Source organism: Typopeltis vanoorti, chromosome 9 (genome assembly GCF_054136105.1).
Source record: "Typopeltis vanoorti isolate ZY-2024b chromosome 9, IOZ_Tvanoo_1.0, whole genome shotgun sequence".
Classification (NCBI taxonomy): Eukaryota; Metazoa; Arthropoda; class Arachnida; order Uropygi; family Thelyphonidae; genus Typopeltis; species Typopeltis vanoorti.
In genome coordinates, this window is record NC_143557.1 from 91606598 (window position 1) to 91624038 (window position 17441).

Here is a 17441-nt window from a genome sequence, read left to right on the forward strand (position 1 = left end):
CATTGGGCTTTGTGAGGTTTTAAGTGAGACAGAGTTGCCACTTCTGCTCCCCCACGCCCTGATAGCTCAGTCGCTGTTGGTCCATGGCTGCTTATTTGCCAGATTGCTCTACTTATATCACAGCTAACCTCCATATCTGAAGGCTGTTCCCCAATCCGCCACCTGGGGACGCACCCGGTAGTAGTCAGCTCTGCCCCGGGTGCAATATTATAAGCACCTCCAATTCGTCAACTTCCATTCTTATATAAGTCAATGGTACAGCTGGCACCGGAATATCTTCAACTGGATGGTAAACACTTGCAAAATGATCACTCAGTAACTCAAGTGTTTGTTAAAGTCATCCTTGCATAGTCTTTTTCCTTTCATTTGCTAAAAATAGTTCTATTAGAATTCTTCTAGCCTCATCAGATAGCTTCCTCTCATAATTAGCTTTGGTCTTACATACAATACGGGTCACTTTTCATGCCCATGCCTTGTACTACTCATGGACTTGCTGATAAGTTTTTTTTTCTTTATATTCCATCTACAATTTTTTCATTTTCCTGCACTCCTGCTTAATGATACTCCATCCACTCCCTACCTGATTTATCCTCTTGGCTTACAGAATACAGTCTGGTGCTACTTTCATCCAATAGCACCTTGATCATCTTCTATGCAATGCCAACATCTTTCCCTCCAAATTCTAATGCCATAGCACTGCTCTAAGATGACTCCTCAATTTGTGATAATCACCTGCTTTGTAATTTTACATATATTCCTTCTTAACAGAAAATTCTACATGTATAGTATGTATGGCAATCTCCAAGGAAATATCACAAGATCACTTTCACCAAGAGGCAGGGTGTCTACATTTTGTTTATTACTAAGTTCTCTGGTGCTGATCAGATTCAGCACTCTCAAACCACATCTCTTCTATTACATGTTATCTTAGATAACTATCTCTTTGAAGCCATATAAATTCTGTTTCCTTCCTTCCCTCCCTATGACAATTCCTTCTTCTAATCTATATCCCCATAATAATCATTTCCACATAATTCCTCATACTCTCTGGCCTATAGGCAGCAACAAGCTTGATTGATTACATTGTTCAGCATCATATGATCACTCTCATGTCTAGGTTGCCTGGACCCACACTTATACCCCCCCCCTCCAAACATTCTAGCTTCCCCATTCTGTACTAGCAAACTCCTACTATATATTTTGTCCTATTGGCCTCAAATGAAATGCCATCCAAAGGATTGTCTGCTTGATCTCCCACTCCTTTTGGGTGCAATTCATCTACTATCATCAGCAAAATCTCTCCTCCTATTCAGCTCCCTTTTGCTCTCTGAAAATATTACACTCTTTGCAGTGTATCTGTGCATCATCCTCCCTCAGCCAAGTCTCACTAATGCCTATAACTACTTTTGGTCAAGCCAAACTTCCAATCCCAAAAAACTCCTTGCTTTATTTTGAATACTTCTGGCATTAATATACATAAACTACAATACCCCATCCTACAACTTCACTTACGTTATCTCACTAATGTTAAGAACCTGAAATCTACATTTGGCATCATGTGATCACTCTCCCACTTATTCATGTCTAGGTTGCCTGGACCCACACTCACCTTCCCCCTCCTCCAACCATTCTAGTTTCCCTTATTCTACACCAGTAAACTCTCACTGAACAATACTTTCCCCCAGAAACCATTGAATTCATTCAAATGAAAATTAATCACTTTATATAAGTCCTTCCATCCATCAAACTCATCCACACATCCACAAAACTCTATGCCATTTCTCCTGCACAACCTGGCCAGTGACTCATTTGCAATCATAGCTCTTTGTCTCAGTTCACCTCCATCATACCATGGCAGCAGACTCGCAAATTTACTTTTTTGCTATTCTTCACTTGTACAAGCAACTCTTTCATATCTTTGTACTCGTCACCTGATAAATCATTAGTACTGTCGAAGATAAACATTTCTTTCATGTACCCTTATAACAAATGCTAATCCTTAATCTTGGTCCCAGAGAAACACAAATTTGAATGCTCTCCTCAAGCACTCCTCTTATCATGGAATCACCATAAAAAAATCTATCCTTATTCTCACTCTTTCATGCTCTGCTTTCTCTCCCCTCACCTCTCCCCCTTATTTTGCTTCTGCCATACACCACTTGCCAGGTGTTTCTCCAATCATTCTATCTCACATTTTGTTCAGTGGAGAACTCCACATAAGTATGCTCTCTCTCTCTCGCTCTCATCATCACCTAGTCATTCCCTTCATTTTCCACCATCTCATTTCTGTTATCACTCATATTGCATGCATTCTAGCTCACTTCCAACACTTTACTTGCAACAACCTCACCAAGATTGATCCTTATATTTTCTCGTCTTTCGTCAACTCACCTATTATTCTTCTTAGTCTTCCCACACTTCGGGTACTCACTCACTCTCTGATTTTTTTTCCTATATACAGAGCTATTTCCTACATGCACAGCAGGTAACTTAGAAGAAGGGTGATGGCTATGAATGGTATGATAGCTAGGAAGAGAGGAGAAAGGTGTGCAGGAAAAGAGGTCTTCAGTTTGTGGATGTACAGGATAAATTTAGCAGTTGGAAAGAATCATTTATTGGAAATGAGATGCATCTGAGTGTGAGTAGCTACAACAGTGAAACTAGGTATATTGCAGCTAAGAAGAAGAGTGTGCATTGCAGGAGCATGAGAATTAGGCTATTAGGATATAAGTGAAATAGGCAGAACTGCAAGGACAGCTTCAATATAAGCAAATAAGTCAAATGTCTTTTAAGATAATAGAATGAGAAATTGTGAGAATGAAAGGGAGGAGGGAAACCAGTGCAGGATTTCTGATTTATTTAACATTTAGTATACACCCATAGTATCACACACACACTATACATACATACGATATATATATATATATATATATATATATATATATATATATATATATATATATATATATATATATATATATATACAGGGTGTTCGGGATAAATTTGACAGTTTTGTAAGGAAAAAGAAAATCTTCTTTGTATCTATTAAATTTAATGAATTGACAAAAAAACATTACAGGCAGAGTTAATTACAATACTATCAACAAGATTTACTCAAAATAACCACCATTAGCATCGATCACAGCTTCAATTCTGCTTCGGAACCTCGAACAAGCTGATGCTACAGTCTCCCTGGGAAGGGCCGCAAAAACTGTTTTAATTTTATCCATTAACTGGGCTTTTGTATTACTGGAAGTGCGATTGGTGTCTTTTTCAACTGCGCCCCATACAAAATAATCCATGGGGTTAAGGTCTGGGGAGTTTGGAGGCCAAACATTTGGACTGGTGAAGTCGTAGAAATTTTCAGACAACCATTTTTGACTTTTCCCAGAGGTGTGGCAAGGGGCCGAATCCTGCTGCCATACATACGGCCTACCATTGGCTACCCTTGTTATCCAGGGCTTGACTACAGTTAGCAACTCCACGAACAAAGCCCGAATTCCAATGCCAGGGTTCTTCAACACCTGTTCCTGCAGATTTGCGAGGAATTCTGCTGTACGAACGCAATCAGATCGTCTGCTAGGGATCTTTCTTCTTGCTACATCCTCGTAGTCACCATTGCAAGTCTCTAGTTCATGCCTGATTGTTTTTACTGTATTCAGGGAGCATTGGGCAGCAGTCGTAATATCCTTATTTTGATGGCGGGCACGAATCATCATGATACAAGTTATTCTCTTCCATGATTCAGGTGGGTTCCAGCTATCCATCCTTTCTGACATCTTGTATATGAATGAAGAAGGGTCCAAACTTTTAAATGAAGAGAAGTGTGTGTTAATACATGTAACTTACGGAAAAATATAATTAATTATAAATATGTCAAATTTATCCCGAACACCCTGTATATATATATATATATATATATACACATATATATATATAAAAGTTGAGCAGCTCTCAGATGTGAACTATAGACTAAAGATTACTGAAGAAAAAATGAAAGAGTTTGAGAACAGGAATCAGACCTTGGAGATTCAGTGGCAAGCCTTGAAGAAAGCACTGATTGATTCAGCTAGAGAGGCATGTGGTGCAGTTGTCTGCAAGGATAGAAAAATTAGAACTCCATGCTGGACACAGGAAGTTAAAGAGGCAGTGAAGGAAAAGAAGAAAGCATATCAAAAATTCCTGGCAAATAAGTCAGCTTGTGCTCTTAGAGAATACAGACACAAATGCAAGAATGCTAAACACTGTGTAAAACTAGCTAAACAAAAGTCATGGGAAGACTTCGGCAAGAATATAGAAAATAAATATCAAGAAGGTGCAAAATATTCTGGAGGTTGTTGAAGAAGCTTAGGAATGGAGGAAAGAGTGCTGTAAAAGGAGTTAGAGATAATAAAGGTGACATGAAAACGGAAGAAAAGGATATCCTTGAGGTATGGAGTAATTACTTTGAAAAACTGCTAAATGAAAGAAGCAATGATGACAGCACAGTGGTAAAAAAAACACTGAACAGATATGCAGTCAGGAATACATACTTGAAGTAGAAAAAGCCATCAAAGGCTTAAAATGTGGAAAGGCAACAGGAGTGGATGATATTCAACCAGAAATGCTGAAGTATGGTGGTATAAAAGTCTTACAGTGGCTGCACTGTATAGTTCAGAATGCCTGGACAGAGGGACGAATTCCAGATGATTGGAACAGTGCTGTCATAGTACCCCATATATAAAAAGGGAAATAAAACTGAATGTGAGAATTACAGAGGTATTTCCCTACTAAGTGTTCCTGGCAAGATCTATGCAAGTATACTTGAGAAACGATTGAGAAGAATTGTGGAAAAAAAGCTTGGTGAAGAACAAGCTGGATTCAGGCCAAATAGAGGCCGTCAGGATCAGATCTTCACTTTACGAGAAATAGTCGAGAAAGCATAGCAATATAACAAAGATCTATATTTAAGTTTTGTTGATTTGGAAAAGGCATATGACATGGTGCCAAGAGAGAAGCTATTCAGTACACTAAAGTTATATGGTGTCAGTGGGGCATATCAAGCAATACTTAGTCTTTATTTGAGTTGTAAGTCAGCAGTTAGAATTGAAGGAAGTACAGGAAGATGGTTTAATGTTAAAACTGGTGTCAGACAAGGATGTACATTATCCCCTCTGTTATTCATTATCTATATGGATCACATTATGAAGGAAAGTGGTATTAAACATGATATGAAAATTGGAGATGTTAATGTCAGCTCTTTGCTTTATGCAGATGATGTTATACTCCTAAATAAATCCGCTACAAGTCTGCAAGATTCTCTGACTAAATTGAATAACTGTTGTAATAGATATAGTATGAAGGTCAGCAATAAAAAGACAAAGACAATGAAAATAGGTAGAATCATTGAAAATGTCAAATGTGTTGTGAATGGAGAACCTGTGGAACAAGTAAAATATTTCAGCTACTTAGGCACGATTTTTAGTGAAGATGGTAAATTGAATATAGAAATAGACAACAGAATCAACAAAGCTGGTATGGTGGGAAGTCAATTGAATAAATTCATATGGAATAAGAGAGAAATTAGTCAGAACACTAAATTAGCTATACAAGACAGTGTTCAAACCAGTTTTAACTTATGGATCTGAGAGCTGGGTCAGAAGTAAAACACTTGACCAAAGACTAGAGACCACAGATATGAGAGTCCTGAGAAAGATTAGAGGCATGAACAGATGGCATCAATGGCAATATCATATTAAAAATGAGGATATTAGAAAAGAATTTGACATTGTCAGCATCCAGGAATGCATTAGCAGAGCGAATCTCAGGTGGTATGGTCACTTAAATAGATTGGGAGAGAAAAGATTAGCAAAACACGTGTTCTTTGCCAGGTTGGCAGGAAAACGACCCAGAGGAAGACCAATATAGGTGGATTGATACAGTACAAAGTGTCTTAGATGATAGAAATATAAGATCTGATAATGTTGGAGTTTTGACAGGTAACAGACTGATTTGGAGGAAAATTGTAGATAGGAAGTTAATAATGATGTAATTTTTTCATGTAGTACTATCATATCCTGTACACCCCTTGAGGGTACATGGCAGGAAATTGATGATGATGATGATATATATATACATACATACACGATAAGATTTATAATCTTTTAAGTGGAATTCACATTAAAAAAAAAAACTCAGAAAATTGCTGACATAATGTGAAGGGTGCAGAATAAAGAGAAGTTAGTGTCACTACATAAAGCCTGTTCAAGCCACATCTGAATGTCTGCAAAGATATGGTTCACCTGAATATCAGGATGATATGGAAATATCAGAAAGGATCCAGGAGTGAGTGAGTGACCAGCACTGTCTCAGGATTCTTCTTTTTCATGTAGCTTCCTCGGTGGGAGGATGCAGCACCATGTCCTTCCAGTTCTCTGTTGGTGGCTTTCCTTTTTGTTTCTGCAAAGACAGGTGATCCTGTCCATGATCTTATATCTTCAAACCATATCCTTTGTTTTTTTACCTCTTGATCCTTTTCCTATAAATTTTCCTTCTAAAACTGTTAGTATAATCGTTCTGCTGATCCTCTCAGTACATGTCCTGCCAATCTCATCTTTCTCTGGATGGATCATTTTCTGTAATAAAGACCTCTGTGAATTCTCATTCTCTGTAGGACATCTTTATTTGTCGCATGATCTGTCCATGAGATTTTCAGAGCTCTCCTATAGCACCACATTTCAAAGGCCATTATCTGTTGTCTTACTCTCTCTCTCTCTTCTTGAATACCTAGGTTTCACTTCCACATGTGAAAACTGGCCACACTAATTTTCTTATCATTCTTTTCTTTGTCTCGATACCCAAGAACTTCTGAGTAGATCACTATTTTTCCAGAAGGCAACTTTAGTATGGCTGTTCTTATTTTTATTTCTTTATCTTGCTGTCCATCTGCAGTAAAGTAGGTGGCTAAATATTTGTATTCTGTTGTATGTTCAATTTTCATATTGTTTATGAATATTTCTGGCTTGGATCTGTTATCTTTTGAGAGTTTCATAAATTTGGTCTTTTTTTGCTTTTATATATCTAATCCAAACTCTTTACCTTCTTCAATTAGTAGCTGATTAATTTGTTTCTGTTTTCTGCTATTAGAATGGTACCATCAGCATATCTAAGATTTTTTTTTTTTTTACTCTTGAGAGACACTTGCGACATTATAATTAGGAATTATAAACACATTAACACAAGAATATTTTAATATTTCCAAATATTTTAGTCTGAAAGTAACAGACTATCTTCAGTGGCTACATGAAATTAAATGGCTTCTCTGAAAAAAAGTACACAACATCTGTTTGATTCTTACAATCCAATCCAGAACAACAAAAAATCAATACGAAAAGTTCCAATTCCATATTTCCAGGATTTCAAAACCAATTTCAAGAATTCTGAAGAAATATGATTTAACAGCCACTTATATATCTATTAACAAAATATCCACATATTTTACATCATCTAAAGATAAACGCTCAACTATGTCTCTGCCTGGTGTGTGTGTGTGTATATCAAGTTCCTTGTAACTACAATCTGTCCTACTTTGGACAAACAGGATGCTCTATAGAAAAAAAGAATTCAAGAACATCAATCATACATTGTGCACAACAAATCCGATTGGATTTGTTGTGCAGAATCCTCTGGTCCAAGACTCACCTTCCACACAGGTGTCGCTATGAATTTGAATGCCTATTTAAAAAAAGTGCTGAGGCCTTACTTCAACGCTTTAACTTGAATCGAAATGACTGTATATCCTTATCAAAAATATGGGAAAGTTTAATCAGGATAACACATTAATTTTTTTTTAACTGAGACTTTTAATTCTTACATTAGTCTAATGTTATAATAAATTTAGTTTAATCCTTTATCCAAGTGTGAGCAAACAAAGTTTGCGCCTGAAAGTATCTTCAGGACTGGGGTAAGGAGGTACAACAACGGCAGCTCATTGCAAAGATGGAGCAAGCTAACATCACTCGTATCTCAGTATCTCCCATAATGCAAAACACATCTCCTTGCGGATATGTATAATGTTATGCATTAAGGGAGGGGCCACTACCCAAACTAGTTTCGACCTTTATTGATGTCTCTTCAGTGGGAGCCAGGCCCAAGTGGAGATACCAGGCAGAAGCATTAGCAAGGTCATCTATAGGAGTTGCTAAACGGTGAGCCAGCTTTTTATTAAATTACTCTGGATTTAGAGAAAGATGTTGAAAGTTTATTTTTCACTTGGTTAGACTATAATAAATTTATTTTAATCCTTTATCCAAGTGTGAGTAAACAAAGTTTGCACCTGAAAGTATCTTCAGGACTGGGATAAGATGGTACAACAACGGGCAACTCGTTGCAAAGGTGGAGCAAGCTAACATCACTCCTATCTCAGTATCTCCCATAATGCAAAATACATCTCCTTACAGTCTAATGTTATTTATAAATTAAGATTGAAATTTAATAACCATATAATAATAATGTACTCATCACTTTCATGAAACTTTTCCTCTCTTTAATGCTTAGCAATATAAAATCACGTGGCTCGTTCTACTTTTGAATGATCAATTGTTGGTATTCCACCTCGTTAAAAAACAGTTCCTATGTAGCCAATGAAAATAGTCTGTTATTTTCAGACTGGAATATTTGGCAAATATTAAAATATTCTTGTGTTAACGTGTCTATAATTTCATATCTAAGATTGTTGTATTTTATACCATTGATACTAATTCCTATTTTTTTTGTTTTTCAACCTTTTTTCATCGCTCTCTCACTGTAGATATTAAATCAATTTGGTGAAAGGATACAACCTTGTCTAACTCCTCTTTTTATTTTCATTTCAGAAGTCTCTCGAAGTTAAACAGATGCATTTTTTGTATGGTGTAAATCATTTTTAGAATCTTAAGTACATGATGTTCTATGTCTAATTTATCTAATACATTGAACATTTTATTATGTTTTACCCAGTCGAAGGCCTTCTGAAAGTCTATGAAGCATATGTATATGTTCCTATTTCTTTCAAGTGATCTTTCTATTAGTATTTTTAGTTCCAGGATAGTATTAGTGGTTCCCATTCCTCTTCTGAAGCCTTTCTGTTGTTCACTCAATTCACTGATTAAAGCTCTTTCAATTTCTTTGTTAACAATGGTTAAAATAATTTCAGATGTATGGGATATTAGGCTCACAGTTCTGTAATACTTGCAATTTTGTGCATTCTTTTTCTTTGGAATTGGTATGCAGACAGATAATGCTATTGTTTTATGGATGTCCCGAATGGATTCCACTAAATACTTGTTATTATAGCCAGTCAAAGCTTTCAGCAGTTCAACCAGGATATTATTGCACCCAGGGGATTTATTATAGGAAGATTCTTAATGAGTTGTATCTCCTTTCTTGTCAGTAGAGTGGTATCTGTTGCTACATTTAACTTAAGGTGTCGTGAATCATCTATCATGTTTCCATTATCATCTTCATAAAGATCTGATAAGTACTCCACCCATCTTCCATTTATCTTTCCCTTATCAACGATTATGTTCTCATCTTTGTCCTTGATATTATTAGACTGTGTACATTTTGCTTTTCCATTAAGTTCTTTCACTTTCAGACCTGGTTTTGTTCTTATTTTGTAATTCTTCTATCTCAGGACACTGCCTATTTATCCAGTTTTCTTTCAATCTCCTGCATAACTGTTTGATTCTTTTATCCAATGTTTTATATCTTAATCTTTCTTCTTTTTCTCCATTTGCTGTTCTTTTCCATGTTCTTCTTTCATCGATAGGGTCAATTACTTCTTGTATTATCCATGATTTTTTCTTTCTTTCTTTCTTCATGTTTATTGATGTGGTTTTTAGCAGATGTTATGATAGCTGCTTGTAGTTTATTCCACTGAGAGGGTTCATTTTTGTTTTGCAACTGTGCAAACAGCAGTTCTAAAACATTTTCATTAAATTTTGATTTTACTATTGGATTTTCTACCAACTGCAGATCCCATTTTTGGGGTTGTTTTCTTTTAAAGTTTATTGTTTTCAGGTGAATATTCATGTTCATTAAGACCAGTCAATGATCAGATCCACAGTTAGCATTTGGCATCACCTTTGAGTTCCATATTCCATTGAAGTAACACTTACTGACCACAATATAGTCTAACTGATTTTTGTATCCTCCATCCGGACTTTCCCATATATACTTGCTGTTGGTTTTTGCTGAAAATAAGTATTAGTTATGATGAGACTATGCTTGTTACAGAAATCAATCAGTTTTTGTCCTCTCTCATTCCGAATTCCAAGTCCAAATGGACCCACATGTGTAGATGTTCTCTCTGATCCAACTTTTGCATTCCAGTCACCCATAGTGCAAATAACTTGATTTTTCTTGCCTCCAGCTTCTTTTATACAGCATTCTATTTCATCATACATGTTATCTATTTCTGCTTCCTCAGCATATTTCTAGGTTTAGAATTCACTAGAATTGCCATTACTCTGATTTTTTGATGACGTGGATAATATTTTTATTAATTTTCTTCTCTACAATGAACGCTACACCTCTCCTTGATATTTTATCACCTAATGTATATACTTTATATATCTTGCCATTTGGAAGTTTCGACTTAAAGTCCGATGATCCTTTCCAAAAGGTTTCACTTATTCCTAGTATACTAATATTCAAATCTCTCCATCTCACTCATCACATTAGCCAATTTCCCAGATTTATTCAATCCTCTTACATTCCAAGTAACAATCTTCAAGTAATTTCTCATTGAGGTTCTTTATAGCAGTCACGGACTGACAATGCCACCATTCCGGGCATATTGAGACTACCTGGGCTTTACTTTTTTTTCTGTTTAGACATGATGCTTTACATAGCAGCAGTTTTTACAGAATGGGCTGCCAGAACCATCCAACCATGGAGGACAGAAGATATCACTGGTTAGCGGGTCCCATAGATCTAGCTGGAAGGCCTACAAAGTAGTGCCACTGACCATCCCCCCACTGAGGAGATGCTCTGATGCGCCGTGACAGCCCAGTGACCAGTCTCAGGATTATGGAATGCTGAATATGAAAACAGATTGAGGAAGTATGATTTACAGAAATTATCAGAGAGGACAAGAAAGAGATGACATGATGGAGACATATAAGTTGATAGATGTAGGGAAAGACTGCACATGATAATAATGGTGGAAGAATGATATGTTTGTACTGGAAACTATAAATGTCAGTAAGGAAACAAAAAGTAGGTTTTTTTGCATGCAAAGTAGTGGATAAATGGAATAATGTTGCCAGAGTGTGTGATGAGCCTAACAATGAATGTGTTCAGGGTAAGATATGATAGATATATTGTCATCTATAGAGAGAGTTTGGTTTCCCACAGTAAGTAACATGATTTCATAGAGACCTGGAAAAAATAAATCACCTAATGAGACTTAATGCACTTTTTATCATCATAGTTTCACAATTTAATTGTGTGAGATGAGAAAATAATTCTCTTTATAGGGGGGGGGGTATTTAATGTTTTGTTCTTACTCATTATTTATATCACTATTCCACATCAGAAAATATGCTGAATACAATTAAGAACAAATTCCAACTACAAAAACTTACTGCAGTGAAAAAGCTTCAATAATCCATTACAATCTTGTTTCAACTGCATCAATGAATCCTAAATGATGAGATAAAATAAAATAACATTTTAAACTGGATTATACTGCAATGATGTATTATAATTGTTAACACTTTGGGGGGGGGGGGGGGAACATTATGATGTCAATGAAATAATACTAATTTCAAAATAAATAATAATAAAATAAATACTTATAAAATCTATAAAAACAATTACAAAAAAATAACAAAGACTAAACATTAATGTTTGTTAAAATTAACAAAGTTGAACAAATGCTAATAAAAATAAAATATAAAAGACCTGAATAAAAAATAGAATCATCTGATATATTACAATATCATCATCATCAAGTTCCTGATATGCAACCTCGAGGGGTTACAGGATAATTATGATAGTACTACTTGAAAAAGTTACACACCATTACTACTAACTTCTGATCAACAATGGAAAATGATGTTGATTATAACATCAATAAAATAAAAATAATGATAATGTGTGAATAAATAACAATACAAAAACTGCTAATCCTTTGAATAAAAAAGAATGTCAAAACATTACAATATCCATGGAATAATAACAATGTAATAATAAATAATAAGTAAATTTTCTATTTTGAAAGATGACAATTCAAAAATTCTATTATCGTGACAGAACTAAAAAGAACTCTTTGACTCATCTGCTGGCTCCTTAGTTCACTTACGAATGCAGTCACAATTATCCAGTTAATTCTGAAGATTTAATGTAAAATAATATATTATTATTGTGATTCACGACCTCCACAGAGTCACGATTCGTTGTGGGAGGCTCACCCTAGAAAACACAGTCTATCATATGGCTCTAGCCACACTATCAGGCAATGCATTCCACAGTTTACCCGTCCATACAAAGAAACCACTTTTCATCCTCTGGCTCATAAGTTCCTTTTGCCACTTCTAGGAATGCCCCCTCCCTACCTTCTCTTCACTCCTTCCTCTTGTTCCACCAAATGAAAGTACTCCCAGTGTCAACCCTGTAATTATCTCTGAACAGTTTAAATGTCTCAATCATATTACCTCTCCTTATTCTATCCCAAACTTTGCAGTCCACATTCCCTCAGTCCTGATATCATTTTTGTTCTCTGCCTCTGCACTCTTTCCAAAGTTAATTTATCCCCTTCTAACTCTGGGGTCCAAATTTGAACACAATAGTCTAGGTGTGGTCTGACTAGGGCTTTATACGATGGAATAACAGCTCTTTTATCTCTGCTGGTCAGCATCCTTCTCAATACTGCAGCAATCCTCTGGGTTACCTTTGCAATATGTTCCCTGAATTTCAGGGAACATCCTTTGATATGTTCCCTTTCAGGGAACATATCAAGCATTGCCTCATCCCTTTCTTCCCCCACTTCCCCTAGTTTGCAGAGTATGCAGCTTCCCATTGATGTATCTAACATCAAGACTTTACATTTAGCTGAATTAAACCGACTCTCCCATTCATTTCACCATCTGTCCATTTTATTCAAATCCTCTTGAAGGACTACCACATCTCCACTATTACTAATAACCCTTCTGCAAACAACTGAATATGCTTTATATCATTGATATAAAGGTTAAACAATACAGGACCCAGTATTGAGCCTGTGGGACCCTGCTTGTAACCTTTTGCTTCCTTGATACCGCTCCCACATACACAACTCTGATACCTATCATATAAAACTGTGTTCACTGGGCATCTACAGACGCTATATGGTCACTCCAATGCTCGATGACGTTCCACACTAGGCCTCGCCATGTAGTCCTGTTGTTTGCCCTTCTGGCAGTCTCAACTCTCTGAAGATCAGTCACTCCACACACGTCATCCATCCATCTCATTGATGGTCTACCCCTGCCTCTTTTTCCAGGAACTTTATCTTCTATTATTGTTCTGAGAAGTCCTCCTTCCATCCTTTCTATGTGTCCAAAATATTTTAATTTTCTTCTGTCAATATCCTTAAGGAGCCTTAAAGTTCTACTAATCTTTTCTAACACCCATTCATTTGTACACCTTTCAGTGTATGATATCCTCAAAAGCCTTCTGTAACACCACATCTCAAAAGCAGATATCAGTTTCTTATCTGACTTCTTTAGGTTCCAAGTCTCGCATCCATAAGTTGCTGTTGGAAAAACAACTGCATCCAAAATCCTCAACTTTGTTCCCATGGAGATAGATCCATCCTTCCAGATTTTAGACAGGTCTCTGACTGTTGTTTTAGCCATTCCTAACCTTTTTCTGACATCTTCTGAACAGCAATTCTTCACATTAATAATGGATCCCAGGTACTCAAACTTGCTGACTTCCTCAATTCTTTCTCCATTAAGATATATTTGTTTCTCAAGAGCTTCTCTGTTTGTTTTTCCTTTGAGAACCACGATCTTTGTCTTGCTAGAATTGAGTTGAAGTCCTCTGTTATTACTGATCTTGTTAACTTTGTCAAGAATTAGTCCTAGTTCTTCCATGTCATTACAAAGGAGTACTGTATCATCAGCGTACCTGAGATTACTGATCAATCTACCTCCTATCGTAATTCCTGTCCTGAGCTCATCCAATGCTTCACACATGATGTCCTCTGCATATATACTAAACAAGTGAGGAGAAAGTAAACATCCTTGCCTAACTCCTTTTCCAACTTGAAGCCAGTCAGTCAATCCAACACCTGTTCTTACTGTGGCTTCTTGCTCCTTATACAAGTTGGCTATCAACCTGATAGTGTGTTGAGGAAAACCCATTCTTTTCATTATCTCCCACAGTTTCACATGCTCAACACAGTCAAAAGCTTTAGAGTAGTCTAAGAAACATATTACCAGAGGGAGTCTGAATTCTTTATATTTTTCTATGATCTGTCTAAGGCAAAGGATCTGATCTCTGGTGCCCCTACCTTTCCTAAAACCTGCTCGTTCCTCGGGCATCTCTGCCTCAACTTTGGCCTCAATCCTATTTAGCATGATCTTTAATAAAATTTTGCTTGCATGAGATATCAAACTAATAGTTCTATAATTCTTGCATGCCTTCATATCACCTTTCTTGTGTAGTGGTATGAAAACTGACTTCTTCCAGTCTCTAGGCCATGATCCTGTCTCCCATATCCTTGTAATCAATCTATGAAACACTCTTATTCCTCCATCTCCTGTGGCCTTAATTAACTCTGCTGGGATTTCATCTGCACCTGGGGCCTTATTGCTGTTGAGCTGCTTAACTGCTTTTTCAACTTCATGCCTAAGTGGAGAAGGTTCCAAATCAAAATTTTCTTGGTGGGAGGACTCCACATTTTCTTTATCCACACTGCTGTACAGTTCCTCACAGTATTCTTTCCATCTGTTTTTGATTTCCAACTCTTCCGTTAGTAATGATCCATTCCTGTCTTTGATGACATTCAATTTAGGCTTGAACTTGTGCTTTAAGTCACGAACTAAATAAAACATCCTTTTATAATTATGCCTTCTCATCTGGAACTCTATTTCTTCACATTTATTAGTATAGAACTTTTCCTTATCCTGCTTGATGGCTCTTCTGATTTCTCTATGTAATCTCTTGTATTCTTCAGTCCCTGTGTCTCTTTGTTTTTCCAACTGCCTTCTTTTGATTAGTTCCCATGTTGAATCTGATATCCATGGGTTTCTTGGTTTTCTTATTGGGCCGAGATATGTCTTCGCTGTATCCTGTATTATCATCTTGACTCCTTCCCAAAGCATTTCTGGTGAGATTTCCTCATTGGTCTCCAAAAAATCATCCAGCCGAGTTGATGTTTCTTCTGTGAATCCACTAGGAATTACTCTAACATCCAATCTGGTGGAATGTGCCTGACCTGGAAGTCTTCGGAGTCTTAGTCTTACTTTGTCTCTTACCAGCTGATGGTCTGTACCATAATCTGCTCCAGGACAAGTATGCACATCAGAGATGCTTGTCTTCCACTGCTAGAGAGCCAGAATGTAATCAATCTGGTGCCTTGACCTATCAATGTTGGATGTCCAAGTATAGGTCTGTCGTGGATGTTTCTGGAAGTAGGTATTGGTAATTACTAATCTGTTAGCACTGGCAAATTCCAACAGTCTTTCACCATGGGTGTTATGTTCACCCAGACCAAACATGCCACACTTCGGCCTGATTCTCACTCTTTCCCACTTTTGCATTTAAGTTTCCTAAGATGTACAGTATGTCTCTCCTTGGTAGGCAGTCCAAAACAGTTTGCAAGTTTTCATAGAATTCTTTACTCTCTTCTTCAGGCCTATCCGTGTGGGGTGCATAAACTACCACAATCGATACATTGGTAGGCTGAGCCTTAAGTCTAATGGAGAGTATCCTATCATTAATGTGTTGAGGCTGGAGTTTGGATTGAAAGTGATAGTGGTGGGAGAATGTGTAGAAAGTGTATGCAAAGTGAGGAGTCGAAGTATGTGTCAGGTTGTGAGACAGTTATGGTTGAAGAAAGCCAGAATGCTAGTGAAAATAGTGGCTCGATAGGGAATTGCGGTGTACAAGATGGCAATGTGAGCGGTGATCTAAGAAAGAGTGAGAGCAATTATACAGAAAGAGAAAATGGTTTGAATGATAAAAAAAATGAGGAATTATTTGTAGGAAGTGAGATCGCTAGGCTGCGTGCAGTGATACAAAATGCGCAGCAGCAATTAGAGCACCTGCAAAACTCTTTCCAGAGTGATTCGGCTAACGTAAATAAACAGCGTGGGAGAGTTTCCGAAATAAAGGAAAGAGTGTTGTATGGTGACTCGTTATTAAGAGGAGTAATAGATGGGAGTGTAACTAAATCGTACTTACCGGGTGCGAAATTTAAGGATGTAAGTGAGAGTATTAGAGTGCAAAAACAGACGGTGAAAGAATTAACAATTGTCGCGGGTACGAATGAATTGAAAGGTGATAAATTTTTTAAGAGAGAGGACTTGAAAGTATTGTTAAAGGTAGCGAAAGAAAAGAGTGACAGAGTTAGAATGGTGAGTCTGTTACCGCGGTATGACAGAGAGGAGTTTAGAAGGAGGGCCATAATCGCAAATGACATTATGCGCAGGTTATGCGGATGGTGTGGTGTGGAATTCGTGGACGTGTGGAATGAGTTTGATGGGCGAAAGGACTTATACAAGATGGATGGCCTGCATTTGAATGGACTTGGTGTGCGAAGACTGGAAAAAGTGTTGCTGAATGAAGTGAAAATGGATGTGCAGAACCAGGGAAACTAGAACTACCAAGGAGGGGGGGGGGGGAAGTGGATATCCAGACATCAGTGAGACAGTTGAGTGTAAAAATGTATATAATGTACCTGAGCCAGCAATAAGGACAAAAAAAATGGGAATGGGATATTTAGAATAACGCATCAAGATAGGGGTGGGACAAAGGGATCACTGCAATTCATGTATACTAATGCCAGGAGTATTAGGAACAAGAAGGAAGAATTTTTGGCCTTGATTGGCTCTTCCTGGCCACAGGTTATTGGCATTAGTGAAACATGGCTGACGGAAGATGATATAGTTAGTGGGATAGAATGTGTAGGTTATAGTATGTTTAGGAGGGACAGAGAGAATAAAATTGGGGGAGGGGTGTTATTGATGATAGCTGATGAACTGCAGCCAAAGAGAATTGAAGTATTGCAGGATAGTGAAAGGAGCTCATTTGAGGCTATTTGGTGTGAGATTGACACTGGCAGAATAAAATATACAGTTGGGTGCTGCTATAGACCAGGGAGATGGAATAGATGGTGGAGATGGCATGCATAAACAAATTGATGAAATGAGTGGAAGGAGGGTAATTATTATGGGGGATTTCAACTATGGTAACATTGATTGGAAGGAGGA

The 17441-nt window shown here is 37.1% G+C and overlaps 1 protein-coding gene across 1 annotated transcript in view; it reads right to left on the reverse strand.

The window, feature by feature from the left end:
* The window catches only part of Spg7 (SPG7 matrix AAA peptidase subunit, paraplegin), a 299389-nt gene that overhangs the window by 256815 nt on the left and 25133 nt on the right, over window positions 1-17441 (reverse strand). The window contains exon 2 of the mRNA XM_090397373.1: window positions 11607-11664. Coding sequence (XP_090253499.1) covers window positions 11607-11664 — 58 coding nt within the window. The remainder of the gene's footprint in view (window positions 1-11606; window positions 11665-17441) is intronic.